This window comes from Artibeus jamaicensis, unplaced genomic scaffold (assembly GCF_021234435.1).
Source record: "Artibeus jamaicensis isolate MK-2021 breed Jamaican fruit bat unplaced genomic scaffold, CSHL_Jam_final contig_415, whole genome shotgun sequence".
NCBI lineage: Eukaryota > Metazoa > Chordata > Mammalia > Chiroptera > Phyllostomidae > Artibeus > Artibeus jamaicensis.
The window spans coordinates 40,348,087-40,367,974 of record NW_026521823.1 but is presented as its reverse complement, the minus strand read 5'-3'; the positions used below and the strand labels follow the sequence as shown (position 1 = coordinate 40,367,974).

Sequence of the window (19,888 nt, the reverse complement as noted above, 5' to 3'; positions counted from 1 at the left end):
AAACACTCCTCCAAAGAGGACATACAGAGGGCCAACAGACATATGAAAAGATGCTCAGTGTCACTAGTCATCAGAGCGATGCGAATTAAAGCCACAAGGAGGTATCACCTCGCACCTGTCAGAAGGTCCATCATCAATAAATCAACAAACAACAGGTGCTGGCGAGGACGTGGAGAAAGGGGCCCTCGTGCACCGTGGGTGGGAACGCAGACGGGGGCAGCCGCTGTGGAAAGCAGTGTGGAGACACCTCAAAAAATTTAAAATGGAGCTGCCTTATGACCTGGCAATTCCACGTTTGGGAATATATGCAAAGAAACCCAAAACACTAGTTCAAAGGAATGTAAGCAGCCCTCCAGGTCTCGGTCTCCTTACGGGGGTCAAGGTCTGTCCCAGGTCTAAGACCCCGCGTGTGACCGCAGAGTTCAGAACGTCAGCTGATGCCGTGTCCTTCCTTTGCAGGGTGGAAGGCAGCCTTCCTCCCCCAGCTGCGGGCACTGGGACCCGGGGGCCCTTCAGATCTAAGCTGGGGTTTTACTGGTTGGGGAGGGGAACTTGCAGGGTGAGGGCTGGGGGTGAAGAGCTAGAAATAGGGTCCCAGAAAGTCAGGTCTGTGTGGCTGCCGGGGCTGGAACATGCTGCTGGTTTGGGGTGAATTCCAGCTCTTCTTGGGCTGCACCTCCTTTCCTTCTTCTGACCTCACAGTCCTGGCTCCTGGTTAGGAGACATGTTTCCTTACCCTCTGGGCTCCCTTCCCCCTTTCTACAGCTCCTCGAGCCACCGCTGCCTCCACCCTGGAGCCTGGCAGGACCACTGTCACCCCAACAAGCAGGTGACTGTTGGCAAGGACATCAACCTCACAAGGTGTCAGGGTGATCATTCTTTCAAAAGATGTTTCGAGATGTACCTGAAGCTCCAGCACAGTGTATGACTAAGGACAAACAGCCAAAAGGTGGCACAGGCAACAAGAGGGTCATTGCCACTTTTTATCTTGGTCAATGGTCACACAGAGATGACTCAAGACCGTCCCTGGGGCGTGGGGGCAGTGGCTAAGGGCAGGGTCTCCAGCCTGACTTACTGCAGCTGCCAGCACCAAGTCCAGGCATGAGGAAGGTGGGGCAGGCGCTGAAGGCAGGCGCCCCAGGGAGGCTCGGTGGGACCCCAGGGCAGCTGCTTTCATGGAGGTGGAGGTGTGAATGGGTGCTTACTGCTCAGAGAAGCACCCCGCTCACTAAGGGTGGGGCTGGTCCCTCCCTGCGTCAGGATGCGGCTCCCAAACCTGGCACTGATCCCTCTCACCAAGGCTATGGAGTCTGCATCCCCTGTAGGAACTCCGTCAGCACTAGCCCGACTCTTGTTCACCGCACAGCCTTGGCCGGTCGGTGGTCTGATTTGGTCAGAGATCAAACTACAGGAGATCTGCAGGAGGTCACGAACCACACGCTCTGACCAGAACCGTTATCGAAGGCAGGCAGCTGACACTCTAAATCGGAAACAGAAAGATGACGGATGCACAGTGAAGTCACTTCATGGGATGCTGATGGCCCGTGTGATGAGGAGAAGTTCCACCCCGTGTGCGAGAGGTGGAGAACCCGGCGGCAGTAAAGTTGAGAGCAATACCCGTGCCAATGGCCCCGAGAGCCGTGAGCACCTGGGGACGTCATCCGTCTGCGAGTGTGTTTAGCTGGACTGCGGTCCCTTCTGACGGACGGACCGAGCGCTGCGACTTCCCCGCAGGTTGTGTCGAGAGCGTGTGGCCTTGGCTGTTCACTTCATACCAACACTAGTTATTGATGACTTCTTACCCATAGGAATTGTTATTTTTCTCTACATTCCCAAGATTCTTTGTACGATTTGTTTTTTAGAAGGATAATTGCCTTTTCTTTCAATTAAGCAGATCATTAATAAAACCGCTAATTCTGAGGGCCTATGAAGTTCTTTCAGCAATGAGGAACTCGAAGGTTGTGTCTATAATGAATCACGACTTAATGTTTTAATAAAATACTCCTAGAATGTTTCAGCACCCAGCACACACACGAAGAGAGGCTCAAGCACTGTCAGTCACCAAGGAACGAAACCTGTGACGAGCCACTGCGTCACATCCACTAGACTGGGTGTCACTAAAAAGCCAGGCAACGGTGAGTGCCGGCACCGACAGAGAGGAGCTCACACCGTGGTGCTCTGCCGGGGGTGTGAGACGCTGGACTCACTCTGCAAGACAGTCAAGCAATTTCTTAGAAGAGTCAACCATCAACTCACCACACGACTTGGCAACCCGCCCAGGGAGCAACGGAACACAGGTCCACACAGAGGTCTGCGTGTAAGCGTTCGGAGCAGCACTGCACGAAGAGCCGAAAAGCAGAGCCTCCCAAATGCCCACTGGGGACGGACGGACGGACGGACGGACGCCCACACGCCGCAGCGCCCCCACCACCCAAGAGGAACGACCTGCCGGCCCACGTTAGGGCGTGATGAGCCCCATCGCGGCGCTGAGTAAAGGCGTCAGACGCAGGAGGATGCGCGCTGCGCGGCTTCCATTTCCATACAATGGCCACAACAGCAAACTTATCGAGACAGAAAGGAGATCGGTCTTGCTGGGCTTGGGGCGGGCATGGGCAACTTGGGGGCCGATGGGGGCCGCTGGGAATGTTCTCAGATCAGATTGCAGTGCCGGCCGCGCACAGCTCAGAACTTACTAGAAACCAGGAAGGCGCTGAAAGCGAATGAGCTTTATGACAGATGGTGATTTTTAACAAACATTCATGAGGTATCCCCATTTTACAGATGAGAAGCGTGAGGGCCTGAGATGTTCCGTCAGTTGCCTGGGACAATGAAGCCAGGATATCGCGGAGCTCAGATTCCAGAGCAGGAAACTGCCAGACTCCAAGTCACACTCTGTCCCGTACAGCTACTGGTGTTTACTAAGAATTAGCTCCCAGGCCCCTGGGTGGTGTGGCTCAGTGGATTGAGTGCCAGTCTGAGAACCAAAGGGTTGCAGGTTTGATTCCCAGTCAGGGCATGTTCCTGGCTTGTGGGCCAGGTCCCCAGTAGGGGTGCGTGAGAGGCAACCTAAACTACAGGGTATTTTTCCTCCGTGCTGATGGCCCCGGCAGAAGCATCATCTCTTACCATCCGGTTGATCCGCACGAAGTCTTCAGGTTTCTTTGCCCAAGGCGGGAGGTCGACATCATTCACCACCACGTCGTCCTCCCGGACCCCCAGGCGGTACCCATTACTGTTGACGAACATCTCTGGCAGGTAATAGAACTCCGGGATCAGCTCCTGCCCGGAGTGAGAGGGAAGCACGTTAAACCAATTTAAAAATCAGCTGAATAAAACAATTTATAACTAAATGGAATTACATAATTTATTGAAGTTAATTTTTACTACTTTATTCTATTCTTAATTTAGTTCTCTTTAGACAAGAGTCTAGGAAGAGGAGATACATGTTTTTCTTAAATAATGTGCTTGATAATTTACCTGTATAAGGTTTTTAATCTTTCCACAAGTTAGTTAAGAGAAATGAGTTATAGAATCAATAATAGTTCATGATAACATTACTGAACAAATATATCTATAAGTCTATGCTGTTCAGCAAACTGTTCCGAATATTATTAATGAAATGTCCAAATTGAAGAACAGCTGTTGCCAGTACTGGTTAAAAATCACATCATAACTTCTACTTGTTTTTCTGACTATACTGGCAGTTACAACTCCTAATTTCTATAAAAAGATTAATTGGCAAATTAATTTGTTTTAACTGGCAGAACAAATTATTTTTATGCCCACTAGTAAACACAGCGAAGAGGAAATACACAGCGTGATAACATGTATTTAATGTTCAACTCACGCCACCTGAACAGTCAGTTCTTAATCGACTGGATGCAGAGACAACTCCAGTCACTTGTGCATGAGAAGGGCAGAGAGCACCGGGCTCAAGGCAGATGTGGGTGTTTGCAAAGTCCAACAGGTGTTCCATGTCACTTCAGAGTGAATCTGATACAGGAGTGAACAGATGTGATGGCCCTAAAAGTTCTTATTTGTTGGGCTTTTTTATAAATCAACTGGGGAAAATGAAGAAAAAACCACTAAGTTTTTATGTACACCACCTATACCTTGAAAAAATAATGATCTTTTCAAATACCAACAAGAGAGTTAAATTGACTTTAAAATATATTGTGAAAAGCATAAGGGCATTTATCTGTGTGGCCTAATCAAACCTCTCTGTCACCTTTTCCAGTGACACACAGACCATTTTACTGCCAGACACTGAGGCCTTCAGAACCATGGGCTTCTCCAGCCCAGAGAAGCGTACACGAGAGCTTCTCTTGGGGCTTCTGCTCACAATGGTGGAGCAGCTGACCTGGGTACTTGCCTCCTGCACAACCACATCAAGTTTATAACTAATCTGCACAACCACCGCCATTCAGAACCACCCGAAATCTAGCAGAATAGAAGTCCTGGAACTAAGAACGTAAGGAAGAAGCCATGTCGAGGCTGTTGGAGGACAGAGACGCAGACCAAGCTGGTCCCACACGCATGTGTGGTGGATAAAAATCAGGAGGGCCATCCTGGCTGCCGAGGTGCCCCCTGAGGAGCGAGGCGTCCCAGCCCCACAGCAGCCCCATCCCAGGGTTCTCGTGCCAGGACGAGAAGTCCCTAAACCGTCTGCCTGTGAGAAGCAGCGGGGTGGTGGCTGAGCGAGAGAAGCTGCCGGAGTCCAAGATGTTCCTCTCACGGGCCCTCGCGTGCACTCATGCACACTCACTCCCTCTGAGCCTCAGTGCTGGGCCGGCAGCCCTAAAGCCACAAGAGGCTCATAAAGCCACATGAGTTCGGTATCAGGGCGAGAGCCGGGGGGTCAGCTTTCTCCCAGACGGAAGTGCTGGCGGAGGCCACTGTTCCTTTGCTGAGCCCTCGCCCTCAGAGCCAGCAGGCAGGGGCCACATCGGAGCCTCCACCAACCCCGCTCACCTGGCTGGCCCGGCCCCGTGAGTCTCTGAGGCCCCACCCCCACACAACCAGTGGTCCACCCAAGCTGTCTCCAGAGGCTTTTCCATACCAACGGCCTGTCCTGGCTCATGCTTCGACTTTCCTGAAGTATCTCGAACAGGCAGCACCTGGCCTCTGTGCGCGTGCCCCACGCCTCCTGCTAAGCGGCCCCAGGCTGGCACCAGCAGCACCTGGCCTCGGTTTCTGGTTCGGCCTCTCCTTGGCACCTCCAAGCCCAGGAGAAGCAGCAGCCATCTGTAGCTCATGCCAGGTGGCCCTGGGCAGGGTGTAGGTGGTGGCTGACACCGGCCTGCACCTCCCTGAGGCCCTGGAGCCAGTGCAGGACACACCCAAGCCCCACCCAACCCCCTCCAGGAGTGATTCCCGCCTGGGGTGGACTCTGAGCACTGGGGCTGTGCCCGAGGGAGCCCGCCCCGGGGCGGGGGGGCGGGGGGGGGGGGGGCGAGTCCTGACTCGGCAACAGCAGCCAGGCCCCACAGCGGATGAGCCTGGGGGTGAATCCCGCCCACCGCTGTGCTGTGCCAACAGCAGTCAGGGTTCAAGTACATCGGGGGCCTTCTCCCAGGAGAAGGCCTGTCCCTCCTCCTCCTGGCAAAGAGCTACTCAGTGTGCCCTGGAAAACTGAAAAGTGTGGTGACCTCCCTGGGAGGACTGTATACGGAGAGAGGGGCCAGCCTGTCCCCTGCTGCCCCCGCCATCCTGAATCCTCCCAGGTGCGTCCCACCTGTGGCCCGTGGGCCGCCTGCAGCCCAGGACGGCTGCGAGTGTGGCCCAACACAAAATCATTACTTTACTTAACACATTATGAGACTTTTGTGATCACATGTTGCAAAGTATTTACCGTGTGGCCCAAGACAACCCTTCCTCTTCTGGTGTGACCTGGAGACGCCCGGAGACCGGACACCCCTGCTGGACCCAGACGGGCCACCCCAGGTGCCCCCACAGGGGTCCAGGACAGGCTGCACCTGATGAACCGCAGCCTGACACGGAGCACCGAGGAAGAACGATCATTTAGGCCACTAAACTGGGGTGGCTTTTTATGTGGCAATGCATGGTGAAGGAAGAAATGCCCTGGCGGGTCCATGCCTCCAGCCGGTCACAGGGACCGGTGTGACCGCAGGCTCACGTGGCGGAGCTCCGGCAGCACGCCGGCTGGCGGCCAAAGCCCCGGGGACGGCTTGGTAGCCTCTGCACTGTACCCGTGTGCCCTCCACCTGCCCCTCGGCCTAACCCCCCGAACCTCCGTGAAAGGGCAGCTCCCTCCTGAGACTGACCATTCTGAGGACCCTGCCATACGACCAGGAAGACAGCGTGTGCAAGCTGCTGGGACCCATCTGCGGAGAGCGGGCTCTGCCGCGGCCCCTGCACACGCGCCCCTGCAGGGGGCCCTTAGGCAGTGGTGGCCGGCTTGGGACAACAGCAGTGCCTGGCTTGGGACAAGAGCAGTGCCGCCTCTTCGCTTCCCATGGACGGACCTCTGCTGACCAGCTTCTCCTTGAGGACAGAGTCAGAGCAGTTTGCAGCTTCCTAGATGAACAGCGGTGCAGAGAGACGGCCAGTGCTATTAAAGAAGCGGCGAGATGAGTACTACAGCAGGCCTGTGTGTCTGTAAACGCGACTTCTGGTTTACTTTAGCAGCTGGACTAGAACCCCACGGGACGATTAACAGTGTTCTTCGCGTTCCATCAACACAAAGAAAATATCCTGAAACATAATTTCTAATTTACACGCTTGTGACAAGTTCAAGCTGCTGAGAAATCGGACTTGAAGGTGTGTCTGAGAACGACAGAAGGCCGCTGTTAACACTATCGCGATGGCGTACCTGCGGCCTCAGACCCCACACTCCGGCTTCCTGTACCTGGCTGCGCGAGCGCACGTTTCACGGCTTCCCGGGAAACCAGAACCAGTGCAGACCCTTTCCCGTTTCCGATGCAATTCACTGCAAGGTCTCAGAACTGCCATCTCTTCCCCCCGTTTTCCCTGAAAGACTGATGTCCTGGCCACTGCTAATTCCATGTGAGCTATTGGCGGGTTGATGAGTCACTGTATTAATTTACACAGTGTCACCTTAATGACACCGGGTGGCAGCTCCCTCTTCTGACACCCACGTAGCTGTTCGAAAGTAATGTAACAGCTCTGGAGGCATTAAAGGAAATCGGTGTAAGAACCTCACGAAGCTGAACGTCACTGTTACTGAGCCTGCACTAGAGGAGGGAAAGAAAAGAGTGAAACACAGGCGTGCTGGTCTGAGCCGACTCAGGAGCCCGGTCTCCCGACGGCCCCTGCAGCAGCCAACAGCCCTCCCTGTGCAGCTTGGGCTCCTGGGCACGAGGAGGGAGTGACGGGAACAAAGAACAGAACCATCTGCTCCGTCCCCGAGGTGTCCCCGAGGTCTCTTCGGGGGTTATGGAAGTCAGCAGATATGGCAGAGATAATTTCCTTCAGAAATGGAGAGCCATTTCTTTACGATAATATCACACACTTTTAGTTTACAGCTTAGGGACAAAAAAACCCCCAAAAGTTTAGGGTTTTACACACAGTTAGCAAAACCATCATATCACTCTTGGTAACATGCTCTTCCCTGCTAAATCCAGTGTCGTTTCAGGGGAAATACTGAACACTTTAATCAATATATTTAAATATGAGTCTAGAAAATCCCACAGCATCACTAGTACTCCCCAAAACTTTTAATCCCTTCCTGAGAACCCCGAATTCTGAGGTTTAAAGGGAAAGACGGACATGTCTGCGCACACACACCCCACCACTGACAAAGGTGTCATTACAACACAGCGACGTGGCAAAGCCCGAGGAATCACATGTGCCCTGCAACTTCCTGCCACGTCAAAGACCTTGGTCAAGTCGGTAAGAAAGGGTCATATGACCCACCCGATAACGGGCAAACAGTGCGAGCAAGTTCGCAGGTGCGTGAGTGTGCGAGAGATGCACCACCTCACTCACGGCCGACAAAGGCCAGAGCAAGGCGGCCCGTGTGGGCTCATCCGACCGGCAGCAGCGCAGGGCGCACCGCAGCACGGATGGCGGGGTGGGGCCTGCACAGGGAACCGCCGCCTTGGGGAGCCCTGGCCTGGCTGTGCCTGCCAGAGTTGGAAGTGTAGACAGCCCTTGAGCCCCTAGTCCCATTAACAGAAATTCTCCTCGACACGTGAACACAAAGTGCACAAGGACGCCCGTTCCTGAGTGTTCACTGCTGCCGTGTGTGTAACGCACAATCGGAATCAGCGACCCTCCGTCCACAGGAGACTGTGCAGGTGAGTCGCTGTGGTGCGGAGCCTTTGAAGACAGGCTCTGCCTGTGAAGGTGACCGAGACACGTCATCAGGAAACATGGAAAGTTTGGCTGGTGGGGAGAACTGAGGACGGGGCCGATCCGCGGGCGGAAAATGTAAACGTTCCTGAGAAGTTTCGGATTGCACGGGGACCCCCCGGGCGTTGCCCGGGGACGGGCAGGGGTCCCCGGGACTGACACTCGGCGTGGAGAGGTGCCCGGTGCTCAGAGCACCGGCAAAGTGCCCGGGTTGGGAGGGAAGCAAGGACACGCGTGTCTCCACGCACTGACGAGTGGCCGAGCCAGGCGTGTGCCCTCCATGGAGCCGGAAGGCCAAGGCCGAGTGCCTCTTCCTTTCCTTTCTGTGAGGACATGAAACAAGAGTGAACGGGCACTTTCACCTGAAGAGCTGGACAGGCACACGGACGCCGCTCTGGACTAAGACACACGTGGTCTCACAGAGAATAGGGAGCCTTCAGATGTGGGTGAAAATCCTTAATTCACAGCTAAGCTCTTTACCGAGTGTTCTCCACGAACGCTGCGGATTCTAGACTCCTGTGGACGCCCACTGCCTGCTTGTTCTCTGGCTGCGGTAAAATGAGAGGCAGGCCCTCCCTGCTGCCCCTGGTCTGCGGTCAGTTTCCACGGTGCTTTCTGGGTTTCGTTTCTCAGTGCGGTTACAAGTCTGTCCAGAGGACAATGTGGCGTAGCACAGTCAACTTGCTCGCTCTGTCCACTCCGCCGTCGGAGCGCGACTGTGCTGCGGGTGCAGGCTGGCACTCAGTAGCGCTCGGCCACACTCGAGCACTCCAACGGCGTGCCTCCTGTGCTTGGCTTTCTGAAAAAACCCCGGAACAGGTGTCCCCCACTCTTCTTCCTGCTCAGTGACACAGCCATCGCCTGTCTAAAACCTTTGCCGTGGTCAGGCACAACCCTGAAGGTGGCCGTTTGGACTTGAACTCACTGTCTGTCGGACACTGACACCCTAGATGCAAAGGCACGACCGCATCCTTGTGTCCAGCAGCGTGACGGCCGAGATAGGGAGGAGGAGGGCGTAAAACAAGAAGCACAGATAGCTCTGCCCCAACCTGACCACACAATCGCGTTGTCGGAAAGGAAAACCAGAGCACGGAGAGAACGCGGACGGCCTGTTCTACACACAACCGGGGTTCGTTTGAACAGAAGCCCGCAGAGAGGACAGCCAACCTCGGCACTGAACAGGACTTAGGCAGCCCCGCCTGCTACGCTGCCCAGCTCCCGGCTCTTCCCAGACGTGGCGTGTGCGGTTAACCTACCGTGCACTGTGGCCGACTCCCGGGGCAACCAGAGGAAACGCGAGGGCTCTTGGAAGAGCCTCCACTTTAAAGGGGCCTTGTCATTAATGCTTTATTAACGCCCCGGGCTACGTGAACCTGGAGCCGGGCCGGCTGTAACAACAGGACACATTAGGTCGAATCCAATCCCTGCTGCGTTTCACAGAACGGGCCGGACACTGAGTTACCAGCAGGGACGTTGATTTATGGGCTTTTCTTTCCATCCCGACTATTCAATCTAAATCCAACAGCAATTTTTTGAAATAATAAAAGTACCTTAGCTGAACAATAAAAAAACATCCTGAATCATTTTCCGTGGGCTCCAAATTATCTCCTTTCGTGTCCTTTGAGGTTGGAGGAACCAGATAATTTCAAAATACGATGGAACAAAGCTGCCATATCCAATCTCTTATATACTCACTTAAACTTAAAAATTAAAACTTCAACATGTTTTGAAATCAAGTATCAGTAAATGAAAGAGCCCACCTTCACGTCAGAAGTGTCTCTCTGGCTGGTCCTCCAAGACCTGGCCACGGAGGAGAAGGCCCGGCCGGGGTGGTCGAACTTCCCGTCGTTGGTGTTGAGGAAGAAGGTGGTGAACGGCTCCTATGAGAAAGGAAGAAACGCAAAGGTGACCCTTCAGGACAGAGGTGACCCTTTGGGACAGGGCTGCCCCGACTCCTCTGTGAAGGAGGGCTTTCTCCGGAAGCCTCTGGAGGTGGAAACCCAGCAGGGTCCTGGGAGACGCCCCCGCCTGGCCGCTGGGCCAGCCCCTGTCCCTGTGCAGCCTTGCTAGGTCCTGTGCTTCTTGGGCCCAGTCCTCTGGTTATGATACCAGGAGCGGCGGGGGCGTGCCGCGCGGCTCCGTGAGGGCGAGTCGGCACTGCCGGGCAGCCACAGGCAGGCTTCGTCTCTCGGAGCGGACCATCCGCGGCCCCCCGCAGTAAGGAGATCGCTCTGGCCCCTGTGCGCAGGGGTGTGGGGTTCGGTAGGCGGAGTCGGCTGTGGTTGTCCCATCTGAGTCCCCTAATGCACTTGTGGCAGACTGCAGTCTGGCGGTCACGCCACAAGTCAAATCCCCACTCAAGTTCCTGCACCGCTTCCCCGGGCTCCTGGGAGAAACTGCAAACTAACGAATTGTCTCAAACCACTCGAGTGACCTGGGACCTGCAGGCCTCCTCCCTCTCAGCACTGCCTTCCGGACAGTTAAAGGTCTGGCCACACTGCTGTCACTGCCTGTACCTGAGTGTGACAGTCCCCCTGCCTGGAACAGACTGGCCCTTCCAGCTCGTCACAATTCCTGGGCGAAGTTTTTCTTATCTGCTGGGTCTCAGACAGGGGGTCACTCCCCGGACAGACCCTCCAGGACCCGCCCAGCTCTGCGGTGTGGTCACGAGCCACCTGCGTGTCCTGCGGCACCTCTACAGCACGGGGCGGGGCGTCCGTCCGCAGCAGGCCAGGGTCTGCCGCCGTCGCCAGCCCCGGGTGAGCACAGAGAACCTGGTCGCAGCACCTGAACGTGCCAAACACGTGACCGGGAAAGCGGGCTGTTTTCATTGGTTACACACTGAACTTGTAACACTCTGGGTGCGTTCGGCTAACAGATATACGTGTTAAAGTTAGTTTCATCTGTCTCGTTTGATGCTGACAGGTGGCCACTGGGGACTTTGTGTCGTGGGTGTGGTCTGCCTCAGCTCTGCCCTGGCAGCGCTCTCGGGGCACCATTGGGGACCGTGGGGCACACCCGTGACGGGGTTCCCGCCACACCCCTGCTGGGTCCGGTTTGTGCTCCACTGTGGCTAAAGCACTAAAGGGTGACATGTCACCCGGGAGAGCGTTCAGCTTATCAGGAACAGGAGAGCGTAAATGGAAATCAAGTTGTTGACAGTAAGTACTTGTGTGGACCCAGAGTAAGTTTTATAAATCTGCTATCAGGCTGATTTTATTACACAAACAACTGAGTGTCCCTTTATATAACTATTTCAAAACACTATCATATAAATACACATATAATGTGGATATTCTCCTTTAATTCTTGGGTCACCCTCCTTGATAATGTTTTTTCAGAAGTAGCTCATGGCCTGTTTTTAGTCCCCCAAACACCTGAGAGAGGTGTTGTCCCCCATGGCGCTGGCTCGGCACAGCTGCGACTGTACTCGATGGGACGTGCGCTGAGGTGGGGAAGCCTCCGCGGCCGCACGTCCTGGTTTAAACGCTTTCCAAGCCTCCGCACTCCGGCGGCCGGGGGCCCCTGCCCGCCCCACCACCTGCCCTGCTTCGAAAGCGTGTCTCCTGGGCGACGTGAACCCAGGCTTTTTCTTGGCTCCCGCAGTGAATCCCACACAGCAAACAGAACTTGAACTTCACTGACACCTTTTCTCTAGGCTTTTTAAAAATTAACCTCCTTTGCTGATTTTTTTGTCAAAACATTTACAACATACACAGCTAATAAGTCATTTCCAACTGGTGGCAGTCATGATTGAGTTTGGTTGTATGATCTGACCGTGTGGAGATCAGAGAATCTAATTTATTAGTCATTCTGTTTTTGATCTGCCTTTCTGTGAGCCTAAACGAAGTAGGAATATATTTTAGGTCCGTTATAAAGGACACCAGCTGTCAGAAGTCTTGTCCGGGAAACTTCTGTGCGTGGTGCTTAGTTTTACCCGGTGGCAGAGCCGGCAGGGTGGGGCTGCCCCTCCCTTTCTCGGTGGGTCTGCCCCTCGGGAAAGCCCCTCCTTCCTCCGAGAGTGGGAGGCACTTCCTGCGTCTGGAGGGCGGCAGTAAGTTTTCACAGCCCATAAACTAAAGCTGTTCTGTTCGGCTTGGTTTATAGTGCTACAGTGGCACTTACATAAATCTCATATTCCCTCAAATAAACAGAAAGCAGAGAAATAAAACTTGCTATACTTTCAAGTACTAGAGTTAAAATATTTGTTAAGAAACTGCTAGCTCTGCAACATTTTTGTAAAAAAGAAAAAAACCAGGTTCCCAGAATTAAGGTGAATTTTTGAACAAGTGAGGCAAGTAACTTTGGTCCATAAAAGAAAGCCTTGTCTTTCCCTTTAGTTTATAATTACGGACTGTATTTTTTTAAATACGCTTTGGGTTGGATTTCTTATAAACTAGTTAACCTAAATGTCTCATACTGCTTTAGGGTTATGAAAAGTATGAAACTTGTGTTCAATGGTGTGGGATCGGAATTTCGACAAACTTTGTTAGAACAGAAACTGTTTGCAGTGTGTTAGCGGCTCACGAGTTCCTTCGAACACAGTCACACTGCGCGTCTGCGTATCCGTGGAGGGGAAGTTCAAGTTCTCCTCCCTACGCAGAGGAAGCCTGAGGAGGACTCCAAACCACAGTTGCCCCAGTTGAGGGCAGCACTGTGTCTCTGGAATGGGAGGGGCGCGGCCCAGAGGCACAGTCTCACCTGTGCACCTACCTCACCTGCCTTCCTGAAAACGGTGAGCCTCAGGCGACCGAGGGGTCTGAGGTGTGTTTTGGAAAGGAGAGAAAGTTCACTGGGTTGCACCGATGCACGGGTTTGACTCGGCATCTACAATACTCCTGGGCTGCTGGCGGAAGGCAAACCAGGTCGCCTGCTTCCAGTGCCTGCCTCTGCACTAGACCAGACCGCAGAGAGACTGCCCAGAGTCCACGCACTCACCCCCACGGGTGGCGCTGGGACCCCGCACTCAGGACGCGCCAGAGCGAACAGAGAACAGGCAGCAGAGCCACTTAGCTGGCAGAGCCGTTGTGGCAGCCGACTACCTGTAAGGGGAGGGTAGCACAGGGGAGAACACCTACTTTGGGTCACGGGGGGAGAGAGCAGCCCTTTATTTAGACAGAAAAGGCAGCGGGGACACGGGGTTTGCGGGGGAGATGGAGGACCTGTGTCAGGAAGCAGTGTTCACGGTGCAGTGAGGTGTTGGGGCAGAAACGTCCGGGAGGACAGATAGACAGACACGCACACACTGGAAACACGGGTCAGGAGCTCCGGAGAGATGTCTGTGGTGAGGACAGGGGCTGGGAGTCATGAGCTGGCAGTCACTGGCTTGTGACTGAGTGACACAGACCAGACAACTGCCGAGGGAGACCTGGGGACTAGAGACCCGAGAAGCAGCAGCCTGAGGGCCAGGGGGGCAGGGCGGCCGGGAGGGGGAGGGGGAGACCGGGGGGCGGGGCGGCTGGGAGGGGGAGGGGGAGACCGGGGGAGGGGGGGGGCTTCACAAAGACCACGGTGAGCAGTGAGCGGTGGTGGGTGATGCTGCTGGTGCCCCAGCTCTGGCTCCACTGGGACTGGGCAGCGTGCTGGGCAGGGAGCCCGGACGGCCAGGGGCAGCGGGGACAGGGGCACGGAGACGAGCTGGGGGCACACCGACTCGAGTGCACAGCCTGAGAAGTGGGAGGAAGCGTCGAGTGGGGGGGGGAGCGGGACGGCGACACTAAGTAATTAGGTCAAAGAGACCAGAATCTGCGTGTATCTCAGAAGAATGAGAAAGTGACAGAAAAGTCTTCAGAACAGTGACGAGCTGTTTTTAAAATAGACCGACCGAGAAGGATGGCCGAGACAGCTGAGGGGGGGACGGTCAGTGAGACAGGGGACAGCGGACAGCAAAGATGCAGCCCCCACTCGGAACTCTGGTTCCTCCTAGAATTGGTGCAGGTTTAAGAAGTTCATAATACTCAACCTTCCTAACCCAATTTTGCAAAAGAGACAACTCAAAAAAAGGATTCAGTTTTGCTGGAGTTTGAAATCTCTGATTTCACTGGTCCCTCATCTGTGTTTAAAACAAATAAGCATACTTGGCTTCTAGCTAGCTCCCCGAGGTCACCACCTCGGAGGGCCGACGGGCCCACAGCGCCCCGCGAACGCACTCACAATGCGGACCAGCCAGGACAGGGCGGACGCCGCGGTGGAGTAGTGTGTGGAGTAGTGGCAGGGCGGGCTCTGCTCGTCGTCCCAGGTCTCGTACCGCTCCGCGTAGAACACGGCTCTCTTGGGGTTCAGGGCACCAATGGGCTGCACGGAGAGAAGGGGAAGCGTCTTGTTAAATATAGTCCCGTCGGCCATTCTGATACCTCTTTGGCCTGACGGTGCTTACTGTTCGTTCATTTTAACCCTAGAACAAAAATAAATGATATTACATTTTTGTCAAATGCAACTCTGACATTAAAAACAGATTGTTACGCTTGCTAAAGATCACTCCAAAAGGCTGTTCACGTAGGCAGGGTTCCCAGGTGTCACCACGAGTTCCACTGAAGCGGATCAGCAGGGACGACCCAGCTGGAACTGCCCCGCCTGCTTGCCCAGCGCACCGAGCAGCTAGCCTGACCACGGGACCCCGGGGACCCAGGGAAGAGGCTGGCTTCGGGACAGAAATGCCGTCTGGGCCTGTCACCGCAGTGAGGGGCACGGGGTCTCCCCTGTGGAGCGCGGGCCCCACTCTGTCACTCGCTGAAGCAGCCTGCGCCCTCCTCAAGTTAAATGGCAAACCCACGGCTGAAGGCCGAGGGGGCCGTCGGGACAACTCATGCCCCGGGAAAGTGTTCAGGGAGCCGGCGAGATTGCCACTGTCAGCACCGCACCGACCACCGCTCGGACCTGACAGCACGTGCAGTGTTCTTTAGACAAAGTGCATGTCAGTCAGATCACCGTCCCCGATTCCTGAGTGCACCTCATCGTTAAGAATTTCGGGCACACCGTCCACATGGTTTCAAACGGCCAACGGCCTCAGCGAGACTTTCTGTCCGAGTCTGGTTTAATGGGATGCAGAGCCCGCTCCTGCGACACCTGAGAGCTACACTAGTTTATTCGAGGTTGCATACTCTAACGGCAGAGAGAAAGCAAAAGATGAATACTAAGTACAACGTGTAACTCCTCTCTTTCAGATTTCGATCTTACAACATGAAGTTTCCCCCAAGGCTTCCTCTGAACAAGAGAAGAAGGAGAATATCATTGTTTCAATGGAACAAATAGTGTCGCCTGAGAGAGACAGGCTCAAGCAGAAACTGCCCGTAGCTTTTTCTCTTGGTCCTCGGGGGACACACCAAACAACACACGTCATCGTCATCGGCAGTTACAGGTCTCCCAGAATTTCCACAATTAATTATTTGCAAGGGCTTTTATTCTGAGTATTAAAATTATCTGTAAATCACGTTCAGTTTTCTTTAACTCAATTATGATTTAATACAGACCAAACAATTTAATAATTTACTTTTTAAAAACTTTGTTTTAAATATATTTTTAAATGTTCTAAAGATCAAAATTTCATTGTGTTAAATCTCACTAGTACCCCCCAAATCTTTTTATTCAGATGTAAAAAAAAAATCATGTAATTTAATTGTCATCTAAATTAGTAATATTTAAAACAAACATACAATTAACTTTTTTGGTAAAAGGGAATTACTACAGTGGAATACGTGTGAGTTCCGCTGTAACTGAGTGATGGAAACAGTAAGTGTTTCATTTAAAACGGCCTACATGTTTTGCACGTTGCTCGTTGTGCGGGTGCCTGCTTCTCTAAGTCACCATCACAGGCACACTGTGCTAACACGTAACATGCAACGTGGCTGACGCCTTCTCCCTCGGGGGGTGTGCACGGCCTCCGCGGGCCCCGAAGGGCGGGCCTTGTCTGACCCCCTTTGCGCGGCAGGACCTCACAAGACACACTTGAAAAGGGGGCACAGCCCTCCCTGTAATCCTTTCCAGCCTTCTCCTCAACTACTGGAAAGGGGTAAAGTAAATATTTATACTTCTTATTTTACTCAAGTTTCATCAAAGACTCTCACTGGAGTGTTTTACACAATAATAGTTTGTAGAAAACAGCTGCACAGGATTAAAGCCTGCATATGCCTTCATTAGTAACTTTAAAAAAAAGTTGCTTATTGATTTGAGAGAGGGAGGAAGGGAGAAAGAGGAAGAGGTTGGGGGAGCGAGGGGTCAGCACGTGGTACCACTTATCCACGCAGCCATTAGCTGGCTCCTGTCCGCGCCCCGACCGGGGTCCAGCCCACGGCCGGGCCGTCTGGGGACCCTGCTCTGCCCAACTGAGCTCTCTGGCTGGGCTTCATTAGTAAGTTCTTCAAGTACATTTCTAATTTTGAATTTTTATCTGATGCATTTAAAAATGAAGCTTATAATACAAAATCTCTACCAACTTGCCAACGTATAAATTATTGCTTATGTATAAATTTGTCATCCTTTTAAAATTTGAGCAGATAATGCAATGTCAACACCATTTGAATTTAGAAAATGAGTAAGGCGAGACTGCTTATGAAAAAGTAAGACTATGCTTAACGCCATTTGTAAGCTTGTTTTGTAAACAAGTGTAACCCCTTCAGTTTTCCCCACGACTACCAGACTTCCTTTCCCTTGGGGGGAGGGACGCACACCTACCCGCCTCTCCCTACACTTTCAGGTGTTTCGGTAGAAAAAGGTTTAACTGAAAGTTTGAGATCTTGCTGTTACGTTTATTATTATTTTGTCACTGTGAGTTTATGTGCTTCAAGTTGACAATGTAACAGAGAACAGAAAATAATGCCAATAAAAAGCTAAAAATTAAAACGAATTGTACAACACTGTTACTTTAACTCAATTTCTGTAACTGCTATAGAGTCCACATAGCTTGCAAACTCACTCTTTCAATACAAAATGAGAAGAATATTATACACAAAACGTTACCGTATCTACATGGAAGGCTATTAAATTTATTGAATCAATGTTGAGGCTTTTATTAATTAGTCAGTTTCTCCTTTTGAATATTAAAGACAGAAATCTGTCTGAGCCTTAAGCATTACAGAAAACTGTGGAAAACTGTGATTTTTATTTCATGGAACGAAACCCCGACCAGGTGCTCACGGAGACTTACCTGACTGAAGGCTCCGAGAGACACCTACTGCTACTGACATGGCTGGATTTTGTCCAGAGCTCTGTCTGTCCGTCTGAGAACCTCGTCCTTCTGTTCTCTTGACCACGGACATGTAATAGAACTGGTGGTCCCTGGAATGTACTTTGAAACTACTGGTTACAATCCTATGGCACATATTTCTAAGTGCCTCCTATTTGATTCCATTTTCCTCTTCTCTTTCCCTTTCTGTACTTTATCAATATACTTCTATGTCATAAAACCTTACATGTTTTATCAAGCCTTTTTTACGGGACTGGTCTCTAACTTGATAAATAAGATACACCAAAAATGAGCAACAAGCGTGTTTAAATTAGAGTATTTAGTGGGTAAATGGTACTGTATGAAGCACTGAAATGACTTTAGAGAATATAAAAGTCTACTGTAGGGCCCATGGATTTAAATAAATAATCAAAAACAAATGCGGATCGATTTGAGGCACGGTCAAGGCCACTGAAATAGATTCCGACTCCTAAGGACAGAGAAGTGTTTGAAAGGCAGTACCCGAGGTCCGACTACAGTGACACCAGTGGCCCTGAACTCCCGTGCTTGAACACCCAACCGCTCTGGAGGCCGCCGGGTCCGGGCCTGCACGCACAGGTGCTGGGAGCGGACTGCTGCCGGGGCGCGTGCTGGTGCACCGGGGGTTTGCACTGTTCTCACACCCACTTTCCACGTGGATTCTCAGGAGTCTCTGAGGTGGGCGGGACATTCACGAGGAGCCCAGTCCTGGGACGAGGAAGCAGCACCGGTGTCGCCCCTCTGCCTGCGACACTGCGCTGCCTCCCCCCTGCTGAACCGGAAATCCCGACCTGCTGCCGTTCCTCGCAGATGCCGTAAGCAACTGTGAGCTTCATTCCTGCCTTTCACGGATCCTCAGTAGAGGAACGAACTCCCCAGGCTTCGGGCCGGTGCCCTTACATTACAGGTGATGAAGCTGACGAAAAGCAACGTGGAATCGAGGCCGCAGGGCTGGTGCTGCAGCTCTGGGCTGGGCCCAGTGTGAAGCTGGGCTCAGGGGGTGCTGCTTGCTTGGCTTCCAAGGGCTACTTTTAGTTACCTTAATACTCTCAACACATCGGAGCTTGTCCTGCGTTTAAGTTGTCTTGTTACGGTTCGTGGTGCCCATGTGGCCTTGGGAGTCCACAGGACAGGCTTTGGGGATGCTTGCCTTTTTTGCTTTTCCGGCCGGGAGCTAGGGAGCATCATTCAGGACCTTCATTCAGGACCTTCGCGGTTAAGGCGCAGAAACCAGGCCTACAGACGCTGCTGCCCTCCAGTGCGCTCCCGTCTCTTTCCATTCAACCAGGGAATTTCCACTCCCTCTTCCGGAAACAGCTCACATTCCACCCGTGGAGGCCCGCATGGCGCCATCTGGTAACAGTTAGGCGGGTCTGTAACCTTCCTCCCCGGAACAGCCCTTCAAGGGCACGTCCAATGTCTCATCCACCTCTGTCATCTCAGCACCTAACACAGGACCTGGCTCTTTTCAGGGGCCCAGCAAATGCTGAATGAACACGGGCGTGCTGATCTGATTATAGGTATGACATTTTCTATTTCCCCATGAAACTCTTAGACAAAATTTTTAGGCAAGATCAGAAGATAAATGACAAAGTGAAAAATATTTATAGCACTTATGATAAAGGGCTTTTTTTGGAGAAAAAGCCTTTTAAGTATCAGTAAAAAATGAACGAATGATATAAACAGATGAGTGAGTAAGAAGGCAATTAGCAGGAAACCTGTAGTGAGTGTAGGAGAAGCGGCACAGGCTCAGTGTCAGGTGTCCTTTCTTTCCTGTTCAGCACACACTGTCCCTTCTCCTTCATGACCCTCTCCCGCCCCGTGTGGGGTCCACCAGGCAGACTGCTTCACCTGGCCCCCTTGCTGGGCATGTGACCCAGGCCTGCCAATCAGCTCGCTCAGTCCACATGGCTATGGAGGCTGGTGCAGAGACGGGTGAAGCTGGGCTGGAACGCCCTGGGGAAGGAGCATCCTCCATCTCCATGGGGCCGCGAGGGCGTCCCTGACACCCCCAAGGGAGGAGGCCCGTGCGCCCTGTGAGGCTGGTGGGGGCACCAGGGTCGAGGGGATAAAGCTCCCTGCAGATGTGACCTGAGGCCGGTCCCACCCCAGTGCTCTGAACGGGCTCTCCCTCTCCAGGGCCGGTGGTCTCCTGACAGCACGAGCTAGAAAAGGCTCCTGTGGCTTCCGGTCCCTTCCGTACCAGCTTACACCCCTCAGAGCGTCACAGGTTCTGCTGTGCCCCGCCCTCTCTTTCCTGCTCCTCAAACCTCCCTGCCCCCCATTATGCATCTCCGGGAAATGACAGCGGGGATAAACCCTGTCCCCCCACTGTTTCTGGTCACCACAGTGTCT

The 19,888-nt window shown here is 53.1% G+C and overlaps 1 protein-coding gene across 3 annotated transcripts in view; it reads right to left on the bottom strand.

Annotated features, from left to right (window-relative positions):
• The window catches only part of NBEA (neurobeachin), a 439,670-nt gene that overhangs the window by 31,770 nt on the left and 388,012 nt on the right, over positions 1–19,888 (bottom strand). For all 3 annotated transcript variants that reach the window (XM_053665561.1, XM_053665563.1, XM_053665562.1), the window contains 3 exons: positions 14,488–14,628; positions 10,095–10,214; positions 3,127–3,279 (listed from right to left, as the gene is read on the bottom strand). In XM_053665561.1, coding sequence (XP_053521536.1) covers positions 3,127–3,279; positions 10,095–10,214; positions 14,488–14,628 — 414 coding nt within the window. The remainder of the gene's footprint in view (positions 1–3,126; positions 3,280–10,094; positions 10,215–14,487; positions 14,629–19,888) is intronic.